A 17,755-nucleotide genomic window follows, 5' to 3' on the forward strand; every position below is an offset into this window, starting at 1 on the left:
TTGCCACCTCTACCTTCCTTCCCATATGATGTGAAGGCGGCATTAGATGACACTCTTATAAAGTGGTTATAATGACACAGCAGGTAGGCGGCCAGCATCTTTCTTAAAGACAATTCAAGATGCTGCTTCCAATTTCTGAATTTTCTCACAGTTTGATAATCAGATAATATCATGCTGTTTTCTTTGGATATGCGATCTTGATGTACGCAAGCAGCCAGCTGCATTGTTTTGATTGTTTTAAACGTATACTGTGCTTGTAGATGATTCTTTGCTTCTGCTGCTGTTCAGGCTGTCAGGCAACCCCCCTTTCTATGACGAAACTGACGATGATGATTATGAAAACCATGACAAGAACCTGTTTAGGAAGATCTTGGCAGGCGATTACGAGTTTGACTCTCCATACTGGGATGACATCTCTGACTCAGGTACTTTTAAGATGAGGTGAACGCTCACTGCAGGTAAACAATGACAGCTTGCTGGGTAAACATTTCAAATTGGGGAGTGCTTCCCCTTCTTAGCTGCTGAGTGTTCAAAAGCATCTGATATTTATATTCCCATCCGTCAGGAGAATAATCCTTTGTTTGCTAACTTCTTCCTGTGTGATTTTTTTTTTCTGTCAGCTAAGAGTCTGGTTGCTCGTCTGATGGAGGTGGATCAAGACCAGAGACTGACAGCTCAGGAGGCTATAAACCATGAATGGTAACATGGCACAATCTCTGATATACTCTACAAAAACCTTTCAAAAACAGCAGCCTACAGTGACTTAATCAGTATGCCTGCAACAATGTGGCTTTCTTCATTGCTTGTGGTAAGGTTAAGCAGTCCTTGTGCAAGTTTGCCAGTTTAATAAAATGAAACAAGAATTGAGAGATAGTGTGTGCAGCACCCTGCATTTTTGCAGAACTGGTGTCCAACGATAAGCGCAGCAGAAAGCTCTGTTGTTAAGTTGTATTTTCCCATTTTGTACACCAGGATATCTGGGGGTGCAGCTTCAGATAAGAATATCAAGGAGAACGTCTGCGCACAGATAGAGAAGAACTTCGCCAAAGCAAAATGGAAGGTAAGCCTTTTTGTTCTCTGTTCCTGGGAGCCCTTTTACACAAAGTTCAGCACTAGTTGTATAGTCCTGTATGAGGAGTGAGCACATTATTGCATAACTCAGTTGAGGCAGCCTGATGAGACTTCATGTACTCTGAGTAAGCTTTCAGGGTACTGCACCCACTTGTGTTTAGTTTGCTCTGATTCTCTGCATGCCTCCTCCCACAGAAAGCCGTGCGGGTCACCACCATCATGAAAAGACTGAGAGCGCCTGATCAGAGCAACTCCAGGGCAGCCAGCCCTGCAGCCGGAGTCCCCACAGATCCTGCTGCTCCCCAGGCAGCTGCAGACCCCTCTGCAGCCTCGGCCGCTGCCGCACCCGAGGGAGGGCCCGCTGCAGTCACAGAGCCCCCTGCTGGAGTGGAAAGCAGCCAGGCAGCACCAGAGGCCGGAGGAGCGGTGGCAGCCTCAGCCCCGGAGCCAGAGCAGCCGAGCCCCGCACCACAGGAGGCTGACCCCACATCGCGCTGTAATGGAGAGGCGTCAGCTCCTCCCCAGGCTGCCGCTGAGGCCGGGGACGAGCAGGGTTAGACCCCCCACCTCTGCGGCCCCCGTCAACTCCTGCACACTGTACATTAGCTGCTAGCATGGTGACACTGACTCTGCTTCTCTCTCACTTGCAGCATTAGTATCATCTCATGGAGGCTGTGTGCTATCTCTCCTGAGTGTTGCATTGCATTAGCTTTCTTTTTACATGTATTGTGTCTTTTTACAATGACCCCTCCCCTTAGCTGTCACACAGGTGTTTTGTGTCGGACTGTTGCCACCACAGCTATCTCCACACATTTGCATTTTAGGGGAAAGACAGATTTACTGTAGAGCTGTGGCTTACAGCTAAAGTCTTATTTCTGAATCCTCTCTTTTAGTGAGAAGAATACAGGGAGACATAATTGTGCTGAAAATGGCTTTGATTCCTTTTTAATGAGGCAACTTTGGAAACTTTCTCTCCCCCCATCTTGCAGTTACAGTATTTGTTCTGTTATAATGGTAGTCGGTTGGATAGCAAACAGCTTTGCTTTGCTCCTGAAATTATGGACCGTAATATCTAGCATATAGTGGTCCTCCTCTAGTTTCACACAAGGAGAAGAGTGTGTATTCCTTTCTTGGGGGAAACATTGTTCTCTTTCTTATTTGTTATTGTCTACACTAAACAATTATTACAAAATGTTGCTGAGATTGGTCACTGGGAATTTTTTATGCCCAGTACTGTATTTTGAGATAGGCAGCTTCACACGTGCGTGCGCACACACACACACAAGTACACACACACACACGCGCACACACACACACACATACACACACACAAACACTATGTTCCTTTGCTAGCTTCCTGCTCAGGAAAGAACCTCATAGCTGTAAGTGTAAAGATTCTGTATATAGAGACCTTTGTAGAAGTAGCCAAAACAGCATGCGTTCTCACTTTTTGCTGTTGATTTTACATTTATAACCACTTGGTGGATAAAGATGCGCTACTTGGCCTTTACACATTCTCTGCCAATCTTGTCTTATTGTTGGCCACAGCACTCCTGCCTCTAAGCAGAAGCCTTGTTGAGGCAAAAACCTACCGTTCACCACGCTGTCTGTTATTTCACACTGTACATTTAGTGCCCCTGCTGTACATGTAAGTGATCTGGAAATTTCTTTGTTACATAGTAGTTTCTATGCATCAGAATTAATTTGTAGCTCATCTTTATAGATACATCACAGCAGGCTTCATCTTTATCCATCACGTGCGAGAACTTGTTTGCTGGACTCTCTCATTCTACCTGTACCTGGTTTGATTTGATTATGTCCGTCTTAGAATATCGACTCTAATGCCACTTATGTCTTAATATTCGGTTGTAACTGTAAAAGAAATGTGCGTACATAGACTACATACAATTTACAAGGGAAGTACATTCACAGTTTTCTCATTACATATTGGCTTTGTGGTAAATAGAGTCACCTTCAACTCAGCTTTGTTGACCCGTGTTGTTGTAGGAAAAAAAAAATACATAGCATTTCTTGTACATTTTTTAATCTACAGTATTTATTTATTTATTTGTTTTTGTTTCTTTATCTATTCATTTGGTTGTTTGGTTATTTGTTTATGGCATAGATTTTCAGCTATACTTGATGAACAATAATTACAATCTATCCATATTAATTGTCACTGGTCCCCTCTAACGTCAATAATGGGCTGACAGAGGAAGCTCTGGTAATGTTTTATCTTCAGGTCCTTGTAACAAATGTTAGTTTCTAGGTAACAAGGCCCTAATAATTCCTTTATAAACTGCTTATTAACATGAAGTGTTAATAAGACTATATAAGTGTATTAATAAGAGCATTATAAACATGTTTATTGTGAGATTATAAGACATTTAAAAGCATTTAGAAACTTTTTAACTGTTTATTGACTGCTTATGGATGTTTATAATATATATTAGTTTGTTCAAATTATTTAAAATAGCATTACAAACAAATTTATTGAGTTTTTAACTTAACTAATATGTCATTGATAACATTTTTGTTTCTGTATTAAGGTTAAAAAAAATTACTTATTCATTTATTAGCAATTGAAGAACCTCTCTGCTGAAAATCAAGTTTTTAATCACGTGATCTTGCCCATGTGGTCAATAATCCAGATTCGGACAGGCAAAGTTTACAATGTCATAAACCTAAGAAGCCAATCCCATCCAGTGACACTTTGATGCTTTCCATATCATCAGCATAAGTCCCACCAGTTGAGCGGCTGGTGCTGCTCATGTTTTATTTTCAAAAAATCAACTGGACCAACTCAAAATTTCTTTTAAAAAATGCTTAGATATATTATTAAATATGATAGAAAGTCACAAGCTGGTGTGTGAAACCACATTCTCAATCCCAGGTTGTCAAATACTGACATTTTCTCATGCCCTTTTGCATCAGGATCAGTGTCGTGAGATTGGTTTTAGATATAAAAACATCTTATAATCTAACAATAACCATATTTATGATATGATTATTAAGACACTTATATAGTCTCAGCAACACTTATCAATGGCAATAAGCATCTTATAAAGGACTTACTTATTAGCGAACACTTATTACAAGGACCTTCATATAAAGTGTTCCTGAATTTCTCTGTAATCACCCCAGAATAAATTGAGCAATATTCGACTGCCTGCAGAAACTGTGATTCTTGGTGTCCTTTCAATACAGTCCATGTACCTGTAAGTAGAAGTCTATGGTCCTTGCCAATTGTCAGTCCCTTGGCCTATCCAGATGGTCGATTAACTAATACACGGCTGCTGTCAAATGAGTGTGTGTGTGTGTGTGTGTGTGTGTGTGTGTGTGTGTGTGTGTGTGCAGGGGGTGGCTAATATCCCATTAGTCATGCTTCTGACCTGTGAAGTCCCCACCTGATTTCCTGTGCCGCTACACACTCCACCTTCTGAACAAAGGCTTTCCACTCGGTGGTCACAGCACGACGGCAGCCACATTGTCAGCGCAGTTATAAGGTTACACACTTAACTTAAACTGTAATGTGCTTTGGGCTCCTGCACAGCCACTCTGTCTTACTTTGCCCAATCCTTTGTCAAGAGGCCTGGCTATGTAGTTATTGTGCACACTTGTAAATTTATACGGACACGTGCACTTCAGATGAAATGAGGATACTACTTTAGAGAAAATCTACTCTGGAAAAAACTAATCACAGTTTGCTGTCGTTTTTAGAATCTGAGGTTTGACTTTGTTGTTCCAGAGTCTTTTATTTATACATGAATCTCACACCTTTGAAATTGAGTCAAGGTAGATTGGTGTGCAGATATATTATTTAGAGTATACCATATATAATTTATTTATATTGTCTAACATAAATATGTAGATTTTAATGAGAGGCTTAACCAGAAGAGTATCAGAGATTATTTATGTGAATAGATTATTTTGTGTAGTCCTTTCTCTTTGTTTAGATGGCAAATAAATACTGTTGAACTACTGTTACACGGTTTAAAGCAATGCTTTTTCCAGTGCATTTCTCACTGTATTTAGTATTCCATGTCTATTCATTTTGCCATGTACTTACAGGTGTATTTGTAGATGTGATGTTTGCCAGGACCAGTGGTCACCTGTAGGTCCTGTCTCGCATTCGTAAGCTCTGTACCGTACTCCTTGACTGAGTTGATGACTTTGATGGTAATAAAATTTTATTCATCTGTTTATTCATCTGGGATCATCTCTCATTTCTTTCCAGCTGCCTCGCTCAGATATGCATTAGGCCATTTGGCGTAATGAAATGAGCAGTTGGGTTAAGCAGACAGGAGAGAGTGTGTGTGCAAAGCATTATATTTGAAAGAAATCTTGCTTTATTTAACCCATACAAATGATAGCTCCATCAGAGGTTTGCAGATTTATTTAGGAAAATGTGGGAAATAATCAGCATCATCACACCATGTAGCTGTCCCCCCAACTTGGAGGAGAGCATCTGTGCTAAGCTCTCTCAATTAGCACAAGCTTGGTGCCCATCCTGGTGGGGTGTCAACTCATGTGAGAAGAATCCCAGCATTGCCAGTTGGTGAGACTTTCCAGGATACTTGAATTGCATTGCCTTGGAGAGGCACAAAGGCACAAAGCACACATCCTAGCCCCGCTGGGGACTTAAATAGGCTTCCACTTGGGAGCCTTTCTCTTTCTCATGCCCACTGTACATTAGTATGCAGCCATCCATACAATCATTAGGGCTCAGGGGGATCCTAACTCTGTCTCTGTGTCAGGGATGACTTCATTAAGAGTGTTAGAGGGACCAGAGTGTCGGCTTCCTCTTCCTCCTAACCAGCAATGCAGAGATAAAAGAGTAGTGATCACAGCCTGTCCTTGCCCAAGGGAGGAGAGAATGTGAATTTTACATGCCACAGTTTCATAGACTCTTCACCGCAATTTACAGCTTGCTCATCGAGAAATATTAAAATACTGAATCCTATGGGTTAAACCAAACCTAACTATATGCAAACCTTGTGAAACTTAAACTGTTACTGTACATTGTTGAATGGACTATGTAGTGCAGTGGACAGAGAAATATATGTGAATTATGGCCAGTGTGTTCAAATATCCAGAGATAATGAATGTAGTCGGGTCTCACACCGCACAGCTTTCTGAGCTGCCTACAGCCCTGCCTCCATATGCCACAAACTATTGATGTTTCTATCTCTGCACATATACAGGTGACTTTATCAAGCATCATCAGAGACAGACTGCTGACAGTATTCCCAAGGGAGACAAGGATTATGACAGTGATGAATGGATATACTTCATGCAATTGATTTATTGGCATGTAGGAGTTAAGACGAGATCCATCAGAAAGACTCTGCTCTTTCTTTTATCCTCTCATCCTCTGGCATAAAATTGAGGTCCTGCCAAAAATCATATTCATTTTTTTTTTTTTTTTTAATTAACATGTTGTATCATTGCCCATATTGATAAAACAGTGTAGAACTGAGCCACACTGACAATGGGAAAAATCAAGGTTGCAGATATGAGGTTTTGGCAAAGCAGGGATGGTATATGCAAGCTTTTTTTTTTTTTTTTTTTTGAGATGCTTTGGGATGCCAGAGGTAGTGACAATAAAAACAGATTTCATTCAGGCTTTATTTGGGATAGACAAACATTTCCAAAACCAATCTGATGTTTAGCATAAAAGGAAAACACATTATAATTTAGCTCTGGATAACTGAAGAGTATATTTTATGTGAAAAAAAAAAAAAAATCCATGTTTTCATCAGCAAAGATTTGGTGTAACCAATGTGACACATTGTGGGTTCTGATGATTTTTATTTTAATTTTGATCCTTATAGGCCTTATCTTTTTTTGTGATTCAAATGAATGTCTTTGTGTGATAACTGCAAATTGATATGGATTAGATAAGATATAATAATGTCTGTTTTATACAAAGCAGACACTGGTACATCTTGCCATCTACTGGGTGACAACATGTAATGCAGCTGTAAGCAGGAGCTTTGCTGTAACTCAGTACCAAATTACCTGCATTCAACCAGCAGAGGGCAGTATTGCTGCCTCTTCTGGCTGCTTTACTTTGCAGGGCATTGGTGGTCCAAAATGACTATTCCACACCTTCCCCTGAGCCCCATATGGATATGGTAACTGTATGAGAACGTCTGAGAATATGAGAACTGGGAGTTCATCAAGCCAACATTTGGTGTGACACATAAAATAATAATAATAAAAAAAGCTGAGCAACTTTCTCAGCTCCACTCTTTGACCCAGTTTGCGAGCAAGCCCAGGTTGATGCGTTGATGTCAGTTCATCATGTCCTCAATGGAGAGAGCTTGGCTGCAGCAGTGGCCAAGTCTGTAGGTCTTCTGAAGGATGTCGGTGAACAAAGGACCAGTTTCATGGCATGCCAAACTTCTGCCTCTCGCAGTCCTGAGTCCCGAGTCTCTCCGCTCCAACAATGCACTAAGTGTCTGTCGACTCTGTACACTGTGAGAGAGACGGCGCAGATGGTTGATACCCACAGAATGCCATGTCTGCCTCCCTGAGCCACAGATTGCCCGATCAGACACACTGATAAGATAGAAATGCATTCCTTGCCCGAAAAGTCATTTGAATGGTGTTTGTGATGCCCATGGCTTGGCATTATGTCATGTCATGTGCCAGTGTAGAGATAACATCCCTCAATAATACTTCTATGTGGTGCGGTGTTGCGAAGAATGGCACACAGAAACGCCTTTGATCAGATTCTCAGGGGTCAAGGTTTGTTGTGGGCAGCGTTGAATTCTCATAATGTGTCTCGCCGTCTATTAAGGATGCTGTCAGCTTGGTTTAAAGCCAGTTTCTGATTCATCTCATGAGGTGGCTGGACTTGAAGTCATGTGGCTCTGCATCCCCTTTGATGGATGATGATGCAGTCGTGATTTACACAGCTTCTGTGGGGGAAGATAACCCTTGGCAGTTAGTGTTCTCTACTGGTGTCAAACTCCCACCCTGACTCCCCTCAGCTGCTCCACTGTTCCCAGTGCAGATCAGATAAACAGGGGGAACAGAGCTCTTTCTATGGGTCTGGATGGAAAAGGAGACAACGCTGTCCTGTAAAGCCCTGGTGTCAAGTGATGCCTGGGAACCTGTGATGGCTTTCCAAGTCAGCTGACCTGATGTCTGTCTTGTCCTGAAACAAACCCGTACTGGGGTGAAAAGGTGGGCACACCCTCCTGCGGTGAGACATTCTGCCATCCAAATTTAAAACAAGTCACCAAGGTTATATTGGAACTAATGAACTTATGATGACTCCCTTGACAGGACGGTTTTTCCTGCCTTTGTGAAAGACAGATGCTATTTTTGTATAGATTACTAAAATCCTTTAATGGTGTCCTTTGTGCAGCCGCAACTTTGTTCAGATGGAAAAAAAACAAAACAAACAAACTCACAAGTCACATGACTATTCTGTTTTTATTCACAGTTCAAGTAAGACAAGGAGAGGAAAATGTTTGCATCAATACTTCTTCATGTTTGCTCATTAAATTTTTACTTACATAAATCATGAATAAAAGCAGATCTGAATAAATTAGTCAGCAAGCTGACTCGATGTTGCAGGAAATGTGCTTTAGAGCACAAAACAGGGAGTTACTGTGACTCTTCCAGTCCAAATGGAGCAAAGCATTCAGAGTTTTGCACAATGATGATGGGGTGAGCATTTTTATCACCTTCAATAAAGCTGGAGTGATCAAACACACAGGATAGGTGGGACAGCATCCTTTGTTCAAGCACTTAGGTCAACTTCTATTGTTTTTAAATCTGCTGTATAAATAAATTTGACTTGACCTAACATCCTCTTCACAACAGGGACCAGCAGGGTTTGTCGCAAATTTGAGAAACACTGACACTAACAGTATCACAAACGTGAGATAAAAGTTTCCCATTGTATGTTTATGGTAAAAATACCAACGTATTACCATTTGACAATGATATAATAATGTTTAAAAATGTTACATGCTACTCCTTTGATATGTGACACAAATGTACACCACCCTAAGGAATCCTATTCATCATACCAATAATAGGAACATAATAATTAAAGGCCTTTCGTTCTTTGTTCCCTTGAACGTATGTGTACAACCACAGCCAGACTTCATCCAAACCTGTCTTAAACCTGTGAAAGCTAGACACACTTGCTGTCAGCAGTGGTATCTTCTCATGTTGTACTCCATCTCAACCACCATGGACTATTTTTAATCTCCTTCTCACTCTCTCACTGTCCGTTTGCCCCGACCTACATCGTTAAGGGAGAATATGAGTCTCCCTTGGGCTGATCAGGGGTCAGCTCTGACGTCTAGGCGTTTACGAGGTGCAGAAACCTTTTTGGGCGTGACTTAAAGCACACTACCCTGACCTGACCACAGCCTGTCCCCCTGGGGTGCTGGAGCCAGTACTAGGGCTCCATGTCCTGCCATCACCACTCCATTTGATTCATGATAGGATGTAAATAATAGCACCAACGTGGGGCCTTTAGAGTAGTTGCTGTTCAGGAATTCATGCAGAAAATCAAGTTGCTCTTTGTTGCTCCTTGTCCATCAAAAAGCTCCAAGGTCCAAGTTGGGTCTTGCTTTTGGAAAAGTGTTCAAAGGCTAAAGCGAGTACCCTAATTTCTTGTGTTTTTATGTGGCTTAAGAACGGGGAACTTTATGCACATAAGAAGGGAACTGAAGAACTGAAAAGAAGAACTGCTTTTACATAGTAATGGAGAACTGTGACATGGCACAGAGTCACAAACTGAGACCAAAGGTATGATTTTCTCTCAATTACTAGCTGAACTATCTTGATAAAATGATCTTTTTGGTAATTTGTTTGCAGTTGTTCACTTAAAAAATGGCAGGGGTGACAGTTTTTCACTGCTTGCATCAAATGTTTATCCAATGTGGCGTTCAGTAGTGAAGCTACATGCCGAAAGCCTCCAGGAACTTGAGTACTACATCAGTTGCAGGGACTGTTTTGGGGACCACAAACTCAACCTCTGAGGCAAAAAGAGGGACTGGTTCCTCTGGTGGAAACACTTTAGGGTTCCAAGTTCCTCAAAAGAGTTCCTGTGTCCCGGTGACCGTCCCTGCGGTCACAAAAGTGATCGAGGAACCGTGACAACATCAGTGTTTTCCCTTATGCTTATACAAATGTGCATACATATCTCTTTAACAGGTTCAACTTTATTCCAAGGATCCAGAAGGTTCTGGGCAGAACATGGAAAACATTCAGTATCAAGCCAATCACAATGAAAGGGGGGGAGCATTCCATTCTTATAAAATATAGAGCTTTAATTTATTAGTCGGCAACAACAATGGAAAGGGAAGAGAAGAGTAATTTACACAAGTCATTACAATAACATCACCTCTGTGCATTTAGTTTTTCTTTTTTCATAAAGTCTTAACTGATAATGCAAAAAATACAAAAAACAGTAACACTCAAAAACTAAAGACACATCTTAAAAATACCAACAAATTATACAACCTTTCTTTGCATTATTTGCTGTGAAAAACCCCTGCTCTCGGTTGGAAGAGAGAGTCAGGAATTGTTGTGAATTGATTCTGGGAATGCAGACTAATCCCATATTGAGGAGTCGATGCTGATACCCCTGTATGAAACACGGATGCATCTTCCCAGAGGCTGTAATGCAGACTTTGATAGAGCCTGAATCCAGGAGATGTATCAGAGCGTATCATCACTCACAGATCCCAGACCTACACTCCCGTACAGATAAAGTATGTTTCAGGCTCCTTGAAGTCACAATGAAATAAAATACCGACACTTTCCCCTTGTTAGCTAATTTTCCATTACATAATATATACCAATTTAACAACAAATACAAACAAGTTTATAAAATGTTTACTTTGCTGTATTTTTTGATATCAAAAGGCTGGAAAGTTGAGAATCTTTAGAGGTTATTTCATGGCATTATAGTTGGCGTGCATTAAAAAAAAAAATCAATCAATCAATCAACATTATTATCAATTTGACCATACACCCTGCTGCTCCCATCAAATAGAAGTAATTTTTTCTCCTTTAAGGATATCCCATTGATGTACACTTTTTAATAATTCTCTCCCACGTGTCCCACCCATATATACCAAATTATAGCAGCAAGATGCTCTTGAAATGCCATTTCATTGTGACTCTAAATACTTTAAATACAAAATCTGTATTGAAGTCCCTACAAAGAAGCATACATTTTTATACAGGGGTATGTTTGCAGGGAGGGGACTTTCATGTAAAGCATTTGCCCGCCCCAGTTCCTGTTTGATTGCTGCACTGAGTATGTCTCAGACCATACTGTACACTTCTAGAGATGAAGAACGGAAAAACGACCACATAGTATCTTATCAGAATTACAGTACAAATACAGGTTCATGCACACAATGAAAAGCCAGCTTCCCAATATTTTGGTTAGTGTCACAACATTGTTACAATGCTCTGTTGTGTATATGGGCGTTTTTTTTTTTTTTCTCTTTTGTTTTTTTTTTTTCCTCCACATATGAACGTCAATGGGTATAAATGCACCAAGAAACAACAAGAGATGTCTCGTGCTCAGAACTAACACCGCTGCCTGATCTCAGCACCTATTTCACCTTTAACTGGATTGCCATTTGTTTTTTTAAGTAAAATATACCTTGCCTAAATTTGGCCCCAGCCTGTTTTGGATATCTACTTTTGCAAGTTTGTTTCCGAAGTCCTTGGAAGGTTAAAAATAATAATAATAATAATAATGCCCTTTGTGCAAAACCTTGAGTCTTTATTGCACCTCACTCACAGTCCAAAGGGGGTGTTAAAATTTGAAAAAGAACCCAACCAATAAATCATCATTAAATCTTTTCTCTTAAAACTGATCTGATGCTTTCCTCTTTCCATCAGTATTACTTTATCCATGAAAACTATAGAATCACAGCTCTTCAAAAGAGATGTTGTCAAAATACAATTGAGATTTAAATCCTTTTTTCACCCTGTTGTTGAGCAGATATATACCTCTATGATCAGTATTTGAGCTACTGTGACACGTAGCAAATATGTTGCAGAACCTTAAAATCAATTATTGAGTTGACCAGGAAATAGCAGAAATAACCAATTAGGGCAACATGATAATAAACTGTAAAACGGGCCAATTACAACAGTGAGGATATTATCGATCAGTCATATGGATGTCTGGGTTCCCATCAATACAGGACTTTTTTTCCCACGATAAATGAGATCTTTTGTGGATCCCTTGCAATGAAAAGTCTTTGTCCACATGCGACCCTGAGGAGGCTGTGCCGCAGGGTTCCTGGAGTTTCCAGGATTTAAGGGTCCTGGCGTTGAGTCGAAGCGAAACAAGAAACAAGGGAGATCCCATCAGCCCAGATCCACAACTGATTTCCCCGTTACAAAGAGCTCCTCGTAGTTCACTCCCAACAGTTTACATGCCAGTCTACACATTCCACACAGTCGCCAATGTCATATGATGTTGACCGATGAAAGATGAGATTCTTGTAATGACAGTAACAGCAACAATAAAATTAACAACGTCAATAATAACAATAATATTTGCCCCAAAGGTACCTATACACAAAGAGCATGTTTTTTTTCTATAAGTACAAAGAAATCCACAGAATGATACTATATACAACCTACAATAAATACTGTGTATCATATATCTTACTGTTAGAAGGGATGTATGTGGGATTTTGTTTGTAAGCCTCTTTTTTTCTCAGTTTGCTTTTTTTCCGGTTTGTAGATTTGAACTTTTTTTTTCACGTCGTTACTCCCAATGAGTCTCTCCCAGTTTTCACAGGGTGGGGGGTAGGGTGGGTGAGGGCGTTTCAGATGAGGGGGCAGGCTCCTCATGTCTCCTCTTCCTCTTGCTCCTGCTCCTCCTCCTTGCCCTCCCCGTGATGCCGGCGGTTGCGGGGCTTCTTCTGATCCTTGAGCTCCTTCAGGTCTTTGGCCTTGATCGCTCCCAGCAGCGGGTCTCCAAGCTGCCAGTAGTCCTGGCAGTACTGGTTGATCAGGCCCATCTCTGGCTGGCTCAGAATGGTCAGCAGGTCCTTGTACTGGCCCGCACTGGGGGTCCACTGGCTGCTGCTGGAGTGGAGAGAAGATGGCGTCAATCCCCCGCCGCCCTCCACCAGCACGTTGTTGACGGCCCGGCCTGACAGCACCACCAACTGCAGCTTAACCAGGGTGTGTTTGAAGTTCTTTTCCGTGGCCGTGCATTGGTACATGCCGGAGTCGGAGAGCTGCAGGGAACGCAGGAGCAAACCCTGCTCTGTCTTCAACACCCGTCCGTCAGAGCGCATCTGAGATAATGGCAGAGAGAGAGAGAGACAGCTCGTAAGATACCAGTGCTGCGATACCTATGCATTCCTTTCCTGTCGTGGCTTCTGTACGTATGGCTAATATCCACTAGAAAAAAAAATGAGACAATCAATTCCATCTATTCAAACAGTGACTGCTGTTTTCCATCTTTTTTTTCCCCATGTCTCTTCATATAGCCCCATCCAGGACTCTGATTAGGTGATGACAGTTTTTATGCACAGAATCAGATGTGCAAGGCAGCAGCAAAGCCAAGTCAGGCCTGCCGATGGGAATAGAGACCATCCAACAGAATAGTCAATAAAAGAGAGGCAGCAACACTACATAGCCTCACAATAAAACTTTAACTAGTGCCTCAGGGTTATATATTATAAGAGGGGGAGTTTCACAGTTCTCCTTTATATGTCCTTCCCTTGTGTATCGGGATGGTTGGAGGGTGGTGGGAAAAAAAACAGGCATCATTCAATCAGAGTCTGCGCAACTTGGTCACATTAACAGGTATTTGGACAGAGCTACACTGGACTCATTTTTCAAATATGACATACTGCAGAAAACATAACCCCCATCTCTCCATGACGACAAAGTAACAAAGTGAAAAGAAACGCAGAGGCGGCGGAAATAATCTCTACTTTGGTGAGCTGCCCTTTTGCTTCCCACCCCACCTACTTCCCCCCAGGATGTCAGGAATGAAGTCTTTGTGCTCATCTGTAGAAATAATCATCCCTCATTAACCCGTGTCAGGAAAGTGAGCGCCGCAACAGTTTGAGCTCTTTTATTAGTTCGGGAACCCTTTAAACATGCATTAAAGTACACCGTGTTCACAATACAGCATGCTGATGTAATCACAAGCCCTGGCAAGTACACAAATACACGTGCTGGCTGCTCACCTCTTTCCTGCGGTCGCTGTTGTCTCTCTGCAGATGCCATTTGATGACGGCGTGTGGAGAGCGGGCCTGACACTCCAGGAAGGTACTGCTCCCCTCCACCCCGTACTGCACCATCTCCAGAGTGTTCTTATTAGCTGCAGGGCAGAGAGGGAGAGAGGGATTTCCATGGCAACCAAACACTCATTACCATGAGCTCCTTAAGTCCAAAATCTCAGTCGTGGCAAATCAAAGTTCTTTGCAAAGGCATGCGCTGCAGTTTCCACCGAGCGCCGTGTAGCTGCCAGACTGCAGCCATTACAGCCCATAACAAATGAACGCTTTCAGCCTTTTGAAACAGTAACACTGACACATGGCATTACTTTCAACCTGTCAACAAGCACTGAGGCTCATCGTTAACAAGCCATATGCTAGATTTGATCAATTAGCACATATGAGCAGAAATGAAAATTCTTAACTACTGAGGAAAAGATGTCTTACCGTTGGAGTTGAAGCCACGGCACTGGCGGATGGGGTTCCCATACTTGACGTCCTGCCGCCGGCTACGTCTAAAGGGGTCAGACCAGTATTGCCGAATAAGGAGAGAAAATATTATAAAGCAACTGCAAGCCATTCAAAGCCATTCAACAATACATGAAGCCATTCGACTATCATATTCAATGGGTGTAATCATAGAACAACAACCTCTATTGTCCAGTCACTGTAAAAATCTGAATTTATACACTATTTGTACTATGCGGCATTTGCACATTTATTAGCATAAAATTAAAGGTGCACTATGCGGCACTATAGAGGGTGAGGACCCTTTAGACTCAGCTGACAAAAAATGCAGAATAAGCACATAATTTGGTGGTTGAGTCAACATGACCGACTCACTGATAGATTATGGGCTTATTCCAAGTTTTTGTCAGGGTTCTCACTTCAATCAACCCATGACAGTTTTGCACAACGCACCTTTACATTTAGTTTACACCAAGACTTTTGTGAACATACAGTGGTTAAACTACATTAGAATGCCATTAAAACACATTAAATGCCATCTCATAACCGATACAGCCATTCAGCCATCCAGGCAGCTGACACATCTGATATAAGCATCTCCCGACAAACACGATGAGTCAGTCCGTTAGTTATTTAGTTAGTTGGCGCAGCTCATGCTCATATTGTTGCTGGTGCTCACCTCTTCTGCGAGGCAGAGTAGCGCGAGCAGGACTTGCCGTCCCAGGCACAGTAGGGGTCTCTGGCCAGGCAGCAGTCAGCGCAGGCCTCACCGTACACATCACACCGGTGAAGGGCCAGCTGGGTCAACCCGACCACGGACGACACATACAGCTGTTGCTGTTGGGAGAAAAGCGGACAGGAAACCGTGTTAACCCACCTGAACTCCGACTGTCTCTTAAATTTCCCCTTAAGTAGCTTCTATGTTCAAAGTCATGTGAGTCATGTGTATCATTTGGTTCATCTTCGGTTAGCATGGCAGCTGCACAGAGCAAAAACCGAGTCTGCAAACCCAGACGGATTTAATGAGATAAGTGTAAAATCTAGATGTGTCTATTGTTGAAACAGAAGCCTGCTCTGGAGCATCTGGGAGAGCAGCCACTGAGCTCATCTCCACAATGCTCAGGTTGCCATCATTTCACCGCAACACACCTTCAAATTTTATGATCAGCTGTTTTGAATTCGTCTCTTGGCTGGCTGCGTATAATGGTAACTCTCTCTCTGTGTAGAATGATGTCATGGCAGGTAGAGGGGGCCAAGTATTTTAATCACGGCGAAAGACAACACAAAACTTTTAATGCCTTTTCCATATTTTCTCTGCTCATTGTCTCTCCCAGGCTTGCAGGCATTCTACGAATTATGAAGGTGAGCATTAGTTCCACAGCTGCATACACGTAGTGTGCGACACTTAAAAAAAAAAAGGGTTCCTTCATTTCATTTCCTCTATCCTGCTTTTCATCCTGCAATGATATATAGGCCTATAAGATAATTTGTTGCACAGGCATGCCTACCCTTTTGGATGAGATCTTCATTGTTGTAATCGGAGTAGGGACCTTGAAAAAGAAAATGATTTATTATGAGTTTGTTGTGTTATCTCTATAGTAGCTGAAAATGTAATGTATAAAAGCATTAGCAAACAGGAAGAAACTGAGGGAGTTGGGATAGGAATGAAAGAGAAATGTCAGAGATACAAAGAGAAGAAGCATGAGGTACAAGCAAAACAGATGGAGAGGCAAAGTTAGAAAACAGAGAAAGAGCTGGGAGTAGAATGGGAATGAAAGCAAAGTAACTGAAGAGAGCCATGAAGAAAAAGTGGGAGGGAGAGCTCACCTTGAACACCTCCACCTCCTCCAGGACCAGCTCCTCAGTCTGCAGGTCGTCTCTGGGAAGAACGATCACTTTCTGAACTGTCCCCTTGTCTGTGGACCGCAACACACACATCTGTCAGATACACACCAACGACACACACATGCAATCTCACACCCTGTCAAATAAACCCCTGCGGTTCTCATTTTGTTCCCTCATTCCACTAGTGCAAGGGCTAATCCTCATATCATCAGGCCCTGCTGTACTGTACTGTACTCCTCACCTTGTATCTCTTAAGTTTAACCTTTGCCCTGTGACGAGCAGCTCTGTTCCCCTCGCCTTGGCCTACAAACCATGCCAAGCCTCTTTTATAATCCTGAATTTCTTTGCCTTGACCCATTCTGCCGGAGCCCCAGAGGTATTCCCTGTGCCGCGCCCTAACCAATGGCGTGTTTGATTTCTGTACAGACTTAGACATTCCTGCGAGCACGATACCTGAGATTTATTATGACTTCTCCAGTGTGCCCCAGCGCAGGGCTGAATGCCTGCCACTGACAGCAGCTGAAAGGACGGGACATTCCTCCAGCTCCAAGGCACAGTGGGGCAGCCGGCTATCACACACAAACCCATTAGCCCCCCCCCACCCCACCCCTCTGAATGCATAGATGAACAATGAAGCCAGTTAAAACGCATCATGTGCCGTATGTAAGCGCTGCGTGCTGTGACGGGGGCTGATGTCATTCTTGGGGCTTATTAAAGGTTCAAAGCACAAAGACAAATAGATAATCTCTCCTATACTAGTGGGCGAGATTAAAGTGATGGATAACTTAACTGTATCCCCCGTCCCCCCTCTCGTTACCTTTCTTTTCTCAGTTCCTTTTAAGCCCTCCCACTGCTGATCCACCCCTGCCCTGCAGGTACAAAACTCCCAGTGTTTACTTCAACTGAGTGGAACGAGGTATAACCCCTTTGATTGGTTAAATTTCCACTCATGCACAAAAGGGCTCCAATGCTTTTCTCGTAATGATAAATGATTGAGGGAGACAAGCCCTCCACTCGCAAATGTATTTGTGTGTGTGTGTATATGTGTGTTTAGGGAGGAGTTTTCCACTATTTAACTCTCTGCAGACATTTTCATTCAGCATGCTGACCCAGATCAAAAGGTTCAG

The 17,755-nt window shown here is 42.3% G+C and overlaps 2 protein-coding genes across 3 annotated transcripts in view; one reads left to right on the forward strand and one right to left on the reverse strand.

The window, feature by feature from the left end:
• Nucleotides 1-1,629, forward strand: part of camkvb (CaM kinase-like vesicle-associated b) — a 40,677-nt gene extending 39,048 nt beyond the window's left edge. The window contains exons 8-11 of the mRNA XM_030050606.1: nucleotides 289-425; nucleotides 621-699; nucleotides 973-1,060; nucleotides 1,267-1,629. Of these exons, the coding sequence (XP_029906466.1) occupies nucleotides 289-425; nucleotides 621-699; nucleotides 973-1,060; nucleotides 1,267-1,629 (667 nt within the window). The remainder of the gene's footprint in view (nucleotides 1-288; nucleotides 426-620; nucleotides 700-972; nucleotides 1,061-1,266) is intronic.
• An 8,723-nt stretch (nucleotides 1,630-10,352) lies between these two features.
• LOC115359535 (semaphorin-3F-like) overlaps nucleotides 10,353-17,755 on the reverse strand; it is a 59,451-nt gene continuing 52,048 nt past the window's right edge. Inside the window, exons 13-18 of one of the 2 annotated variants that reach the window (XM_030052072.1) lie at nucleotides 16,611-16,699; nucleotides 16,292-16,333; nucleotides 15,463-15,620; nucleotides 14,763-14,845; nucleotides 14,286-14,419; nucleotides 10,353-13,382 (exon numbers count right to left, since the gene is read on the reverse strand). In XM_030052072.1, the coding sequence (XP_029907932.1) occupies nucleotides 12,927-13,382; nucleotides 14,286-14,419; nucleotides 14,763-14,845; nucleotides 15,463-15,620; nucleotides 16,292-16,333; nucleotides 16,611-16,699 (962 nt within the window). In that variant the 3' untranslated portion in view covers nucleotides 10,353-12,926. The remainder of the gene's footprint in view (nucleotides 13,383-14,285; nucleotides 14,420-14,762; nucleotides 14,846-15,462; nucleotides 15,621-16,291; nucleotides 16,334-16,610; nucleotides 16,700-17,755) is intronic. The other variant, XM_030052071.1, reaches the window with a different exon arrangement.

The sequence above is a fragment of the Myripristis murdjan genome, chromosome 5 (genome assembly GCF_902150065.1).
Source record: "Myripristis murdjan chromosome 5, fMyrMur1.1, whole genome shotgun sequence".
In the NCBI taxonomy this organism is placed as follows: Eukaryota; Metazoa; Chordata; class Actinopteri; order Holocentriformes; family Holocentridae; genus Myripristis; species Myripristis murdjan.